General features: G+C 40.4%; 1 protein-coding gene across 4 annotated transcripts in view; it reads right to left on the reverse strand.

Moving 5' to 3' along the window:
• LOC144668825 (bromodomain-containing protein 4-like) overlaps positions 1-15,302 on the reverse strand; it is a 169,618-nt gene that overhangs the window by 29,271 nt on the left and 125,045 nt on the right. For all 4 annotated transcript variants that reach the window (XM_078531218.1, XM_078531217.1, XM_078531220.1 and 1 more), the window contains one exon: positions 5,174-5,296. In XM_078531218.1, the coding sequence (XP_078387344.1) occupies positions 5,174-5,296 (123 nt within the window). The remainder of the gene's footprint in view (positions 1-5,173; positions 5,297-15,302) is intronic.

Here is a 15,302-nt window from a genome sequence, read left to right on the forward strand (position 1 = left end):
AAATATGCTCCAAATCAACTCCAATCAAAAGGATTGTAATGCAATATTCTCAAACTCTCTTGAATCTTGCTCCAAAAATAGGACAGTGAAGCACTCATTCCTTAGCTCATGCCAATTCAGCTCCAAACTATACTGCAAACAGCACCAATCTCAAATCCATACCAATCCAGATCCTAAAGACTGCACAGCACCCAACTCACATCCACACCAATCGGGATATAAAGACGACTGCACAGCACCAATCCAGATACAAAAATGTTTACACCGCACCAATTCCAAATTCACACCAATCTAGATGCAACTGTTATCAAGGATTTATTCATTTACCCCTGAAGATATGCCAGTTACAAACTAAAGATGAAAATAGTACATATGACCAAAGTTTATTTAATAACTTCTCTTCTCCTTACAAGGCACCTTAGTCTTCCTCACCATACTCATACAAGGATCTAGCCCCACAGTCAAAAGGATCATCAGTGTAAGCATAACAGCAATGAATCTAGCCATAATACCATTGCTTTTGCCTCAACACAAAATGTGGGAGAAAATTCTAAAACCTGCAACTTACTTAAATTGATGCACAATCTTTTTCTTAAAAACAGGTCTCTGATTGAAGCATCAGTATTTAAAATCGTACCATATCATGCAAGTCATACAAATGATGTCCAAATTGTGGGCTAGTAAGGCACTTTTTTTTAAAAAAGAGAATGATGTTTAGGCACACCAAAATCTAAAAGATTATTCCCTAGTAAGCAACAGTGTCAAATTTACTACCAAAAATGTCAAAGTGAATGGCATCAAGCATCACCTGACTTTAGTAAAAGATTTAAAAATCAGATTCAAGATGCCACTACAGTGGGTAGGTTCTATTATGACAAAGCAATGAAGATAAACTATTAACAGAGTCCAGAGAAACAAAGACAAACAGAGACAACCAGACCACAAAAAACTCTAGCACACTAGACATTTTACCAGGAGATACAACTTGGAATTTGTCCTGGCTGACTTTGCCTTCCAGAGAGACAGCTAGACTCTAAATCCCAATTCGATTTAAAGAAAGTATATTTTTCTGCAACACCCTACCAAGTATCCCTTATTGCAAAGCTGGTTGGCACCTATGCACGTAACTAAAGGCTGTGGGCTTCCCAAGCGAGATCATGAAAAAGAAAATATGGATGTTAGGGTCTGGGCAAGATTGTTCCTATGCCATTTTAGATAAGGCCAGAATAGCAAAGTGCTATAGAGAATCAGTTAATAGCACTCGTATTTTGTCAACTAGGACTTCAATAGAGCATAATGGAAGGTGGAAAATTTACAGATACCTACACTGTAAGCATTCCCCACCCCCTCTACCCCAACTAGAACTCCGATGGACAGTAATGCCAGATTGTGTACACAGAGAGCAGTTAAGTTGATTAACAAGGGTGAACTACTTGTGGATTACAGCCCTGTAACTGTTGGTAATAGTGGTAGGGATAATGAAGCAATAGATGTCTTTCCATATTAAAGCATATTGTCTTAAATACAATGAACTATTGCAGCAGCATGGATAAAATAAACATTTTGACAGTTTCTCTAAATCACTCGCCCCTGTGGCATTCAAGCCACTCAGTAACTTGTGTCCAATTATGCATACTTCCTCTTTCGAAGACAGTCAATGGGTGAAAGCAACACCATTAACTGCACAAGAAAAATACCGGGAAGAGATAGTTACGGTATGACATTTGCGATTAAATGGGTTTAATCACAACTCGCCACTAACTGGGAATCGATTTGGAGAAAAAAAAAACCAAGTACTCTCATTCCAACTCAATCAAGCAGATTTTAATTCTTAATTAAGGCTTTCCTTTCAGAGCTGTAGGATATGCCACAAGGAAAAATTCTAAGCTTGGCACTGTCTCCAATTTACATCCCTTCAATGTGAAATCAACAGTTGAATGGATTACAATGAAACTTTAGGGACAACTACAAGTAATTGCTGATGGAATCCTTAAAACTTTTAACCCTTTCATATTCCATATTTCACTATTTCTACTCCTGTGATCTGTTCACTAATTTCCAGATATGAAAAAAACAACATAAAGTAGACACATGGTCTAGGAACTGTGAAGATACATTGTACGTCACACTTGCCAGGAGTTAAAAGGTGGAGTAGAATATTTCTTAGTTGGCTTGAGTCAGATGGTGACATCGTAATGCATAGACACAGTCCATATTGTATGTCTGATCTGGCTGCACTAAGCCATAAAGACTGGAAGGTTCCAGAGTTTGATATTTGACCTATGAAGTAGCTCATTTCAACCAGAGCAACAGTTGCAGTGCTATTACTGACCTCGCGTTAGGGGAGAAGCCTGTAGCATTTCTACTGGAATGCTACCAGTGACAGCTGGAAATTGAACAAAAGTTTGTGTGGGAACGGGATGCTTTGTGAGAATGGAATCGGGCTCAGCTGTGTCACTCTCAGTAATCAAATTCATTTCTAGGATTACATGAAAACTGGCCACTTGAGTGATGTACCAAGAGGGTTGCTGTCAGCAACTAAACTGTACACCAACTGGGTTAGTGGTCCTAGTTGAGGTTATCTTCCATGTTTTATAAATGGTACATAATAATGAATGTACACTCAGCTGGGACAATCTATGCCTAATAACGAAAGGAAGTACTAAGTGTGAAAATTTTGTACTTAGGATCTGAATTAAGCAACTTTTAATTAACAGTTTGAATATATTTTCACCAGTCTGTTCAATTCAATAAAACATAAAACTTGGGAGAATCCCCTGGCAAAATATGTTTCTCCAATACAGAGTACACTGTACTCAGCACCAGTCTTATACAAGGCTACACAGAGCTGGAGACTAGTTTACCAAGTTTCAGGTGACATCCAACTGAAATTGCTCCACCAATTTTGATAATTTTTTAAATGTTTAAACCAAGATCGCAGCAGATCTAATCAAAAAGTTGGCCTATACAAATGGCCTAATGGCCATCTCACAAAGCTGACGGTGGCATGTTCTTTTCTGGGATGACTATTCCGCAGTTCAAAAATCCCAATATTTGGAATTGTATTTCCATTTGGTACTTTTACTAAAGCCAAGGAGTTATCCAGGTAATCATAATGAGCCAAGGAAGTTTTGTAAGGAAGTTTTCAGACCTTTTGGCAGTTGACACAACCTCAACCTCCAAACATGCCCAGCCCCTATGTACAAGATTGCAGCTATTATTTGTATTTCACCACCATGAGAATCACAACATGTAGTATTCAGCTGGCTGACCTCTCAGTTCCAAACTCGGCACTCTTGTGGCTATTACACAAGTCAATCTATAGAAAAGTACAACTTACAACTAAAAAAAAAATTCACTCGTTTGAAAGACAGCATTTGTGTAAGAAATCACAGCATCCAAAAGGCCATACATATCGTAACACATTTGCGATAATGGAGTGCATAATACAAAAATAAAATTGTTGACAGTTATCTTGGATGTATTAAATACATACAGCAAAAGCCCCTTAGAACAGTTCTGTTACCAAATGACTAGTGTATATAATGAAATTCACCTACTGTAAACTGAAGCTCCAGTTTATAAGTTGCTTAAAAATCCATTGTTCAATTTTTCAACCATCATTATATAAATAATCAATAGATGACAGATCATTTCGGTGGAATGAAATACGATTTTTTAAGGGTGCTTGGGATGTAAATGCTCCTCGGATCTAAGTTGAAAAGTTCTAAAATTTGAAATATCCCAAACAAAGCTGCAAAGTAAGCGTAAAGGAAACTTGACCACAATAACCTATACGGTAGACCAGTTAAAAATGTTGGGTTTCAAGTTGTTTTACATGAACTATTCTCCTATGGTCAGTGCAAGTACAGAATGCAGGATAAAGAAGAATTACAAGCCTGTAATTCAGTCAAGAGACTCTAAGAGTACAGCTCTCGAGTCAAAGAACACAGACTGAATTATAGCTTTTGCAGTAAATATCATTTTTATAGGATGCAAGGTAATAGAGATGATCACTGGGTCTAATAGAACGGCTCTTTGTCCAAATGTTGCACAACGGCTCTTTGTTATGGGTGGTCAGAATTAGTTAGGAAAGTCCGACATTGTCACAGATGCACAACAGGTATTTTTTGATGATTAGGTGTACATATCTCGGCAGGGAATTACATGATCATAATTTTGTAGACTGTCACTGATCCATGTCAAATGACACAAGCCAAGTTTGAAATATCTGATCCCCAAGATTGAGTTCCAGCCTTGCTGCTAGCTAAGTAGTGGCCATTTTCTACAAATCAAGAATAATTTTACAAGATAACGTAGCTTACTTGCTATTCTTGTGGTGGTTTCGTTGAGGCAATGGTCGTGAAGATGAAGTGGTAGATCGCAGAACCTAGATAATTTCTGCCAATTGTGACAGTTGAAGGGATACCACAAGATCTGTAGCCCACCAGGTATTTTTTTTTTCCTCTTTTTGCTGTGTTTTTACTGTTTATAGAAACTATATTTAAAAAACACACATTTATCTTATTGCGCACGAGTCCACAGTGAACAAGGAGTTGGGGAATATCTTGAACCTGCCCAAGTGACCATAGAATACATTGTGTTAGCACCAACCATGTGAAACGCTACACGGACTGCGCACAGGTGTACACCATGTTTTGTAAACTGCATTCCGCATGTATATGTTCTGACCAGAAATCCTTCATATATTTTAGATAGGTGAAGCAAATTTCATTTGCCGGTAGTCAAACGTTGATCTTTCGTAAGATGAGAGGTAGAAAAAAAAACATAATCCTGTTTTTTTCCAAGAAGAATTTTTTTTAGATCTCTGTTGAAACTGCCTTATAATTTAAGTGCAATTCAAGCTCTTTATGGCTTTCCATGGTCATTAATGTCGGCATTATTGCACTTTTTTCTCTATGCAGCTTTAACAGACTATCGCTAAATTTCTTCCAGACATGTCGATCTTTTAACACAAGAAACTATTGGCAAAGGGCTCCAACTCCATTAATCTGGCAAACTGTATGTATTGCAGTTGTATTTAGAAGTCACTGGTTGTCGCTTGGAAACTATCGTGGGTGGTGAATGGAGAGTAGGTGGGGGCAGAGGGAAAATGGACACCGCCAGCGCCAGGCTAGCAACAGGCTCAATTACTGAAAGAATTGACGCTAACCTGTTTCAGAGTCGTTGCTCTCAGAGGAGCTGGAGTCACTGCTACTGTCTGACTCAGAAGAGCTGCTGCTGCTTCTCATCCTTGAGGGGCCTCCCACATCCATGCTTACGTCATGCTTCTCAGCTGCACAAAAAGAATTATCATATAAGTAAATAGACAGCATAATCCATTCAAGCCTTAATAAAATATATTGCAACTAAACTTGCTTCATATAAGCTCTTTTAAGTGCAATTATCAACTTAGTGCTTTGCGGGTACTTTTCAAAGTTTTCATAATTGCTTGTTCTTGGGGCAATTATTTCATATTGTAGATTATACAATCAAGTAAGTCATTGTACATGTAAAGGTTACATTCATTTTTAAAATAGGAATTTTATTGTAAAATCAAGTTCTTTACTTTGGTCTATTCAGTAACTTCATGCCTCATTAAATAATTAAGAAAATAATCAGCCACATTTAAGTTCACCTGCTTAAGTACTTTAATATATTTTTATATATATATATATATATATATATATATATATATATGTTACACCATTATTTACTGCATCACATATTACACCCCATAGAGCACCATCTGTTGTAAACATGTTCATAATTGAGCGCATGGCGCTTGAAGCCTGCAATTGCACCATCTCTCATTGTGCATCATAAGTAACCTGTACCAGGCAACTCCTGCTTCATAAAAACAAGCAAACTAACAATTTCCTCAGTCTGGATGAAATTACAAAACTCCAGTAGAATGTTTGACCCAAATGATTTTTTCTCATTCTTTTTCAAACTTAACATTGGGAATAAAAAAAAAAGGAGATGCAATGCCATACATCACCTACTTATCAATTAGGGAAAACCTCCTTGGTAAATGAGTATTAATCACAAGATATGCACATAACCTAAAATGCCAAAGAGGGCTATGCTTTGTTGGTTCTTCTCTTAGCTTTGCTGCCCCAGGCTATCTGTAGGTGATGGGTAGCAAAGAATTTTTCTTAAAAAAATATATTGCATTTATAAAGCACTTTTCACCACCAATGTTCCAAAGCACTTAACAGCCAATGAAGTGCTCTAAGTGTCCTAATAGTCAATTTGCACTGAGCAAGCGCCCATATTATCAGATAATCTGCTTTGTGATGTTAATTCAGGGATAAATATGGGCCAAGGCACCAGGGAGAATTCCTTGCTCTTACTTGGAATCATACATTGGATCTTTCATGTCCACCTGAAGGGGCAAACAGGGCCTCAGTTTAATGCCTCATCTGAACAATGGACCCTCAAATAACGTAGCACTCGCACAGTACTGCATTGGGGCATCAGCCTTGATTTTTGTGCTCAGGTTCTGGAGTGGGACTTGAACGCACAACCTTCTGACTCAGAGGCAAGTGTGCTACCCAGGCCACGGCTAACACTTCAAAGGCAACCTTAGTAAGAAGATTCTTAAGAAGAGTTAGTCTAAAATCAAAGTACAGATCTGTTAATTACATGAAAGTGAATGATTTAGCCAACAGTTCAGATTCCTGCTGGAATGGTGCTCAAAGCATTCATTCAGAAATCAAAGGGACAGCAGTACATTGCACTTTAACATTCCCTCACAAGCTAGTGGGAGGGAATAAGATGCCTGCTCTTACTAAAGCTTAATGAAAATTTTATTATTAGGAAAAGTCGTCTTCTGCATTCGGGTTAAATGAACCTCCGTCCATTCTTTCTCAAGTGGTAGGTGTTTTTTCTATTCATTCATAGGACGAGGGCATCGCTGGCTAGGCTAGCGCATATTGCCCATCCCTAACTGCCCTCAAGAAGGTGACGGTGAGTTGTATGATATATGAAACTCTGCTTTTTTCAAAAAAAAACTTTGAAATTCAAATAGTTTTGAAGTATTGCCAACAATGGGATCATCAAAGGTGGCAATAATTTCAGCTGGGTGATGCCTCCCGGGTGTGCTCAGTTGATGACAGCCATGGATTCGAGCTATTAGTGTTTCGGAGCCCAGTCAGCATTGATGAGTATTCTTCCTTCTGGATGCTGGTCCAAAACAGCCAATCTTAAATAGTTTCGTATCAGAGATGGAGCAGTAAGCAATGCTTATTCAACGCAGTATGATACAAATATACAATATAAAATACACCCCTAAATTGACATCATAATTCTAGTTAAACTTCCCCAACCATTTAGGCATTCAAATGATTCGCAATTAACAGTATTTTCTTTAAAAGATTGACAGATTTGCTCATCACAATTCTGACGACAAAATGTCATAGCCACAAAGATATTGAAAAGGTATTCCCCCAATGTGCTTATTTAATAAGGAAGTAAAGTTAGCAGATGTAAATAAAGACCCCAGACCCCTTTATGAATTTCATATTCCCTATACCAATTAGAGCGTCCATGTTGCTGATATTTTGTTCACACTGGTGAAAGAGAGTTTACATAGCTCATCCATGAAAATAAGTCGACAATTTGGAAGGCTTATCTCCATGGCAGGGATGTCAGTTATATGTTAGATGGCTGTTGAAATAAGGTGCCAAAAGTGACACCATTTTAGGCTCTGAAGAAGTCATATGGACTCAAAACATTAACTGTTTTTCTCTCCACAGATGCTGCCAGATCTGAGTTTTTCCAGCATTTTCTGTTTTATTTTAGATTTCCAGCATCCGCAGTATTTTGCTTTTATCATTTTAGACTACTCAGCTCCTCCTTACATGCATAAAGTAATTATAGATTTTCAAGTTTGAGACAGAACTCTCAATTCCATTTCATTGTAAATTATTAAAAGGTTCAACACCTCTCTGCTGGAGATTGTCAGGTATCTGGGACTAAGGTCACCGGTCTGGCCTGGTTTGTACTGAGTTATTTGATCTCGACCACAGACTAAAGGGCAGCTGTGATGTTACAATTGGCCTTCATGTTCCTGGATTGAGGAGCTGGGGATGGGGCGGCTGCAGGGGAGGAGTTACCATGTCACCCACACATAGGTGTTAAAACCAGAGTTAGCCACATGAAAGAGAACTTGAATTTTCCGAAACTCCCTAGATTCGGGGAAGGTCCCATTAGATTGGAAGATAGCAAATGTAACTCCATTATTCAAAAAGGGAGGGAGATAGAAAGCGGGAAACTACAGGCCAGTTAGCTCAGCATCTGTCATAGGGAAAATGTTGGAAGCGATTATTAAAGAAGCTATAACAGGGCACTTGGATAAATTCAAGGTAATCGGGCAGAATCAGCATGGTTTTGTGAAAGAGAAATCATGTTCAACCAGTTTATTGGAGTTCTTTGAGGACGTAACATATGCTGCAGATAAAGGGAAACCAGCACTGTATTTAGATTTCTAGAAGGCATTTGATAAAGTGCCACATCAAAGGTTACTGCGGAAAATTAAAGCTCATGGTATAGCATGTAATATATTGGCATGGATAGAAAATTGGCTAGTTAACAGGAAGCAGAGTGGTCATAAATGGGTCTTTTTCAGTTTGGCAAGATGTAACAAGTGGTGTGCCACAAGGATCAGTGCTGGGGCCTCAAATGTTTACAATTTATATATATGGCTTGGATGAAGATATGGATGGGATGGTTGCCAAATTTGCTGATGACACAAAGATGATTAGGAAAGTAAGTTGTGAAAATGACGTAAGGAAGCTACAAAAAGATAGGTTAAGCGGGTGGGCAAAGATCTGGCAAATGGAGTGTAACGTGGGAAAATGTGAAATTATCCATTTTGGCAGGAAGAATAAAAGAGAAGCATATTATCTAAATTGTGAGAGATTGCAGAGCTCTGAGATGCAGAGAGATCTGGGTGTCTTAGTGCATGAACCGCTGAAGGCTAGCATGCAGGTACAGCAAGTAATTAGGAAAGCTAATAGAATGTTATCTTTATTGCAAGGGGAATTGAATACAAAAGGAGGGAGGTTATGCTTCAGTTAATCAGAGCACTAGTGAGACCACATCTGAAGTACTGCATACAGTATTGGTCACGTTATTTAAGGAAGGAAGTGTTGGAAGCAGTTCAAAGAAGGTTTACCAGACTAATACCTGGAAAGTGCAGGTTGTCTTAGGAGGAAAGGTTGTATCCGCTGGAATTTAGAAGAGTAAGAGGTGACTTGATTGAAACATAAGATCTTGAGGGGGCTTGACAAGGTGGAGGTGGAGAGGATGTTTCCTCTTGTGGGAGAATCTAGAACTGGGGTCACTGTTTAAAAATAAGGGGTCGCCCATTTAAAACTGAGATAAGGTGAAATTTTCTCTCTCAATGGTCAAGTGTCTTTGGAACTCTTCCTGAAAAGGCAGTGGAAGCAGTCTGAATATTTTTGAAGCAGAGGTGGATAGATTCTTGGTAAGCAAGGGGGTGATAGGTTATCGGGGTAGGCAGGATGCAGATTTAAGTTTCCTTTCAGATCAGCCATGATCTTATCAAATGGCAGAGCAGGCTTGAGGGGTTGAATGGCCTACTCCTCCTCCTTGTTCATACAGTCATACAAGAAATCGGGAGTTCATATACAAGTTTACTTTGTTAACCAGATCAGCTATAAAGTCAGTAATGATGAGGCACGTGTGTCTCAATGCTGCATTTTAAGTGAGTGCTCGTGATCTAGTTACCCCTACTCAGTGTGAGTGTGGACAAGAGCAGGGACAGGCTTCCCAGCACTGACCCTATGGCACATACCATAGGGCTCACAGAAGAACACAGGTCACTTGCATTGTTATCAAGAGATGTCCACAAGGAATCAGTGATTTCAAGAGCAAAAAAAAACAAAGTAATTGGAAGAGAACAAGCAAACTGGTATACTTCTCTGCTTTTATTGCAGAGTCCTCATAAGCCAAAACAAAATAGCCAACCCTTTAATATAGGCCAATATATCATTATTGAATATCAATAGTTCCATCTATATATTCTTCCTTTGTAGGACTCTATTGTGCTTTCTAAAGTTATCGTGATGAAGAAAATACATCATAGGTTAAAGTTTCCTGGTGTACTGAGGACTTCCCTTGATATTAGATGTTTGTGAAAATCTAAAGAAAAACAAGCTTAATAATAGAGACAATATTTTATATTTATGCAGTTAGAGCTGCATTTACTGCCCACCCCTAGTTCCTGGGCTATCCAATGGCATCCTAAGCAATTTCACAGACAGCATTAAAACTCAAGACTGTAAAGTGGGACTGGAATCATGAGGCATTGTAGACAGGGGACGGGTTACATAGTCTGATGGACAATATTAAATCCGTTGAATTTTTTTAAAAACTGTCAAACGGCTTTAATAGTTTGCTTTTTCCAGTGACAGTTCACAAATTACCAGATTTACTGAACTCAATTTCACAACCATGGGAGGATTCAAAGTGAACCTCTGGGTCAGTAACCCAGGACCAGGCATTACATTACTATATCCAGTCAGTCAGAAATCATAGAACCGTAGAAAAGTTAAGGCACAGGAAGAGGCCACTCAGCCCATCACGTCTGCGCCGGCCAAAAAAGAGAAACTAGCCAATCATTTTAATCCCACTTTCCAGCACCTGGCCCATAGCCTTGCAGGTTATATCACTTCAGGTGCAGATCCAGGTACCTTTTAAATGAGTTGAGCATTTCAGCCTCAATCACCAATTCAGGCAGTGAATTCCAGACACCCACAACCCTCTGGGTGAAAAAGTTTTTCGTCATGCCCCCTATAATCCTTCTACCAATCACCTTAAATCTACAGCCCCTAGTAATTGACCCCTCAGCTCGGAGAAACAAGTCTTTATCTACCCTATCTAGGCCCCTCAACTTTGTCCACCTCAATTAGGTCATCCCACAGCCCCCACTATTCTAAGGAAAATAATCCTAGCCTATCTAACCTTTCCTCATAGCTGCAATTTTCAAGGCCTGGCAACATTCTTGTAAATCTCCACTGTACTCTCTCCAGAACAATTGTGGTCCTTCCTGTAATGTGGTGACCAGAACTGTACACAAAATTCCAGCTGTGGCCTAACCAGTGTTTTATACAGTTCCAGCATTACATCCCTGCTTTTGTATTCAATACCTCGTCTAATGAAGGAAAGCATTCGACATGCTTTCTTTACCCCTTATCCTGCCACCAGGGTCTTGTGGACATGCACAGCAAGATCTCTCACTTCCTCAACCCCTCTCAAAGTCCTCCCGTTTGTCGAGTATTCCCTTGTTTTGTTTGCCCTTCCCAAATGCATTACCCCACATTTTTCCGGATTAAATTCTATTTGCCACTTTTTTGCCCACAACCAAATCATTGATATTCTGGAGACAACAGCTATCCTCTTCACTATCAACTACACGGCCAATTTTTGTGTCATCCGCAAATTTCCCAATCCTGCCTCCCACATTTAAGTCCCCAAGTACGGGGAAAAGGCATGGCAATGGCACTAGGTCATAATGCTCATTTGGAGAGCCAGTGCAGACACGATGGGCCGAATGGCCTCCTTCTGTACCATTAAGATTCTGTGAAGTCCACATCATTAATATATACAACAGACAGCAAGGACTCCAACACTGAGCCCTGTGGAACACCACTGGAAACTGCTTTCCATTTGCAAAAGCATCCATCAACCATTACCCTTTGTTTCCATTCGCTGTGCCAATTTTAGATTCAACTCGCCACCTTCCCCTATGTCCCACGGGATCTCACTTCTGACTAGTCTGCCATGTGGGACCTTGTTAAGTGCCTTACCAAAATCCGTGCAAACAACATCCACTGCAATACCCTCATCAATCCTCCTCGTTACTTCCTCAAAAAATTCAATTAAGTTAGTAAAACATGATCTTCCCCTAACAAAATCATGCTGACTACCCCTAATCAATCTGTGCCTAAGAGACAGTTTAACCTGTCGCTCAGAATGGATTCCAATAATTTGCCCACCACCAAAGGCAGACTGACTGACCTATAATTTTCTGGCTTATCCCTCACGTCCTTTTTAAATAATGTTACAATGTTTGCAGGCCTCCAATCCTCTAAGTACCTCGCCTGTATCTAGTGAGGATTGGAAAATGAACCTCAGAGCATCCACTATTTCCTCCCTGGCTTCTTTTAACAGCGTGGGATACAATCCATCCAGCCCTGGTGACTTATCCACCTTCAAGGATATCAGTCCATCCATTACTTCCCCTCTCATTATGCTTATTGTATCTAATATTTCATGCTCCTCCTCAAATGTCTGCATCATCCCTCTCCTTAGTGAAGAAGGAGACTAGTACAGATTGAGAACTCTGCCCACATCTTCAGCATCAACGCATAAGTTACTGCATAGTCGCCATATTATTTATATGGCTAGCCCAGTTCAGTTTCTGGTCAATGGTAACCCCCAGGATGTTGATAGTGGGGGATTCAGCAACGGTAAATGCTATTGAATGTCAATGTCAAAGGGGGCGGGGGTGGTTAGATTCTCTCCCGTTGGAGATGGTCATTGCCTGACACTTGTGTGGTGCGAATGTTACTTGACACTGGTCAGCCCAAGCATGGATATTGTCCTTTGAATTTGGGCATGGACTGCAGTAGCGAATGGTACTGAACATTGTGCAATCTTCGACAAACATCCACACTTCTGGCCTTATGATGGAAGGAAGTATCTCTCACTGTTTTCCCTTCTAGTACCTGTATCCAGTCCACTTTCGCCAGTTCACCTCTCAACTTTGTAAATTTGTCTTCCCCCAATTTAGAACTTTTACTCCTGTTCTTTGTCCTTTTCCATATGATGCTAAATCTAACTGTATTGTGGTCACCATCTCAGAAATGGTTCCCCACTACTACTACATACTACATCCACTTGCCCAGCTTCATTTCCTACGGCTAAATCTAGAATTGCACCCCCTCTCATTGGGCTTGTTACGTGCTGGCTGAAAAAACTTTCTTGAATACAGTTCAAGAATTTTATGCCATCTGTGCCCTTCAAACTGTTTGTATCCCAATTATTAAGGCAGTTGAAGTCTCCAACTATTACTGCCCTATGTTTTTTGCACTCAAATGTGCCTACATATTTGTTCTAACTCCCTCCCACTATTTGGGGGTTTAAATTACACTCCTAGCAGTGTGGCTGTCCCTTTTTATTCCTGAGCTCAACCCATATGGCCTCATTTGATGCTTCATTTAGTATATCGTCCATCCTCACAGCTGTAATTGTTTCATTAACCAATAATACTACATCCCCACCCTTTTTTTTTATCCCCTTTCCTATCTTGCCTAAAAACTCTACATCCAGGAATGTTGAGCTGCCAATTTTGCACCTCTTTAAGCCAAGTTTCCATTATAGTGAGGATATCATGCTGCCATGCGTCTGTGTCCTCAGCTCATCTGCTTTATTTTCTATACTCCTTGCATTTACACATATACCTTTTAACTGCTAAATTCCTGTGCTGCACACTTTTTAATCTGTGCTTCTTCCGTCCTTCAGAATCACTCACTAATTTTCCATCTCCCCTTTCCTGCACCGAATTTGACCCTGCCAATCTAGCTTAACCCACCACATCCCCTACCCCCCAACATCTCACTGCGAGAATATTTGTCCCAGTCCTGTTCAGGTGCAGACCGTCCAGCTTGTACAGGTCTCACCTTCCCCAGAACCAGTCCTAATGCCTCAGAAATCTGATGCCTCCCTCCTACAGCAGCTTTCTAGCCAAGTATTTAAAATCACTCAATTCCCCTATTTCTATACTCACTTGCTCGTGGGACTGGGAGTAATCCTGAAATTACTGCTTTAGAGGTCCTGCTTTTCAATCTCATCTCTAGCTCCCTGAAATCTACTTTCAGGGCCTCATCCTCTTTCCTACCTAAGTCATTGGTGCCAACATGGACAACCACCTCTGGCTGATCACCCTCCCCAGAAGAATGTTCTGAAGCTGCTCTGTGACATCCTTGGATCCTGGCACCAGGGAGGCAACATACCATCCTGGAGTCATGAAACGCCTGTCTGTTCCCTTAAATAACAAATCGAATCCCCTATCACTACTGCTCTTCCTTTCTTCTTCCTCCCGTCCTGAACAGCAGACCTGCCCCGTGGTGGCACAAGCTTGGCTATGACAACATTCCTCCAAGGAACCAATGCTCTCACCAGTATCCAAACCGGGAATCCAATTGACAAGCGGGGTCCCAGGGGACTCCTGCACTACCTGCCTGGTTCTTAAGACTGCCTGGCGGTCACCCACTCCCTTTCTGCCTCCAGATTCCTAAACTGCGGTGTGAACATCTCTATAAACGTGCCATCCACACAGCACTCAGCCTTACAGATGCGCCACAGTGACTCCAGCCACCACTCGAGCTCTGAAACCCAGGGCTCAAGTTTCTGCAGCTGGTGACACTTCCTGCACGTGGTCATCTAGGACACATAATGCACATGCATGCTTTCTGTTAATGCCCAATATTATGTTGTCTTTAATGGGACAGCAGCATGTAAGGGACATTTTCTCCAGGTCCTATTGGGTGCTATCACAAACTTCAGAGCTATCAACAGTTAGAGGCCATAATGATTTCTTCACACTACCTCAGTGTTAAGGCAGCACAGGAAGCATAAATCACCAATAAAGCAGAGTGTGCAAACTCAGGTATTAAGTTACAGACATTACCATATTCACTGATGCTGCAATCCAATACTCTGATAAATGAAGGTAGGCTGTACATGGGAGTTACAAGCTTGCCCTTCGACCCAGATTAGTAATGTTTCACTGTATACGAAAATTAACTTCAGCCAGCAAAGTTTTCACCAGGCTCCATGCCGTTCGTAGATTGAGGTCGTTTATCCTCGGCTTCCTAAAATGCTTCAACAAAGGTCAGTATAAGCTCAAGGAATAGCATTACCTTGCGATTAGGTACTTTATGGTCTTCTGGACACAACAATTTTAGATCAGGCATTTCTTTGTTTGTCTTCAGATGCCAGGTGTTGATAATTCTGCTTTCCCATTTACATCTCTTCTAGACCTCCTTTTGTTACTTGACCCATTTACCATCCCTTCCCCCCTTGCCTTGGATCATCCCTTTTACCATTCAAGGACCTTCTCTTTTGTTCTTCCTTTACTCCTTTCTCTGCCTCTGTACTTGTTTAAAATCGGTTACATCTCTAACTTCTTCCAATTTTGATGACAAGACAAAGCTGAAAAGTTAACTCTTTCTCCCACCATAGATGGTGCTAAAGGTGTCAGGGAGAGG

This window comes from Cetorhinus maximus, chromosome 28, assembly GCF_964194155.1.
Source record: "Cetorhinus maximus chromosome 28, sCetMax3.hap1.1, whole genome shotgun sequence".
NCBI classification, from domain to species: Eukaryota; Metazoa; Chordata; class Chondrichthyes; order Lamniformes; family Cetorhinidae; genus Cetorhinus; species Cetorhinus maximus.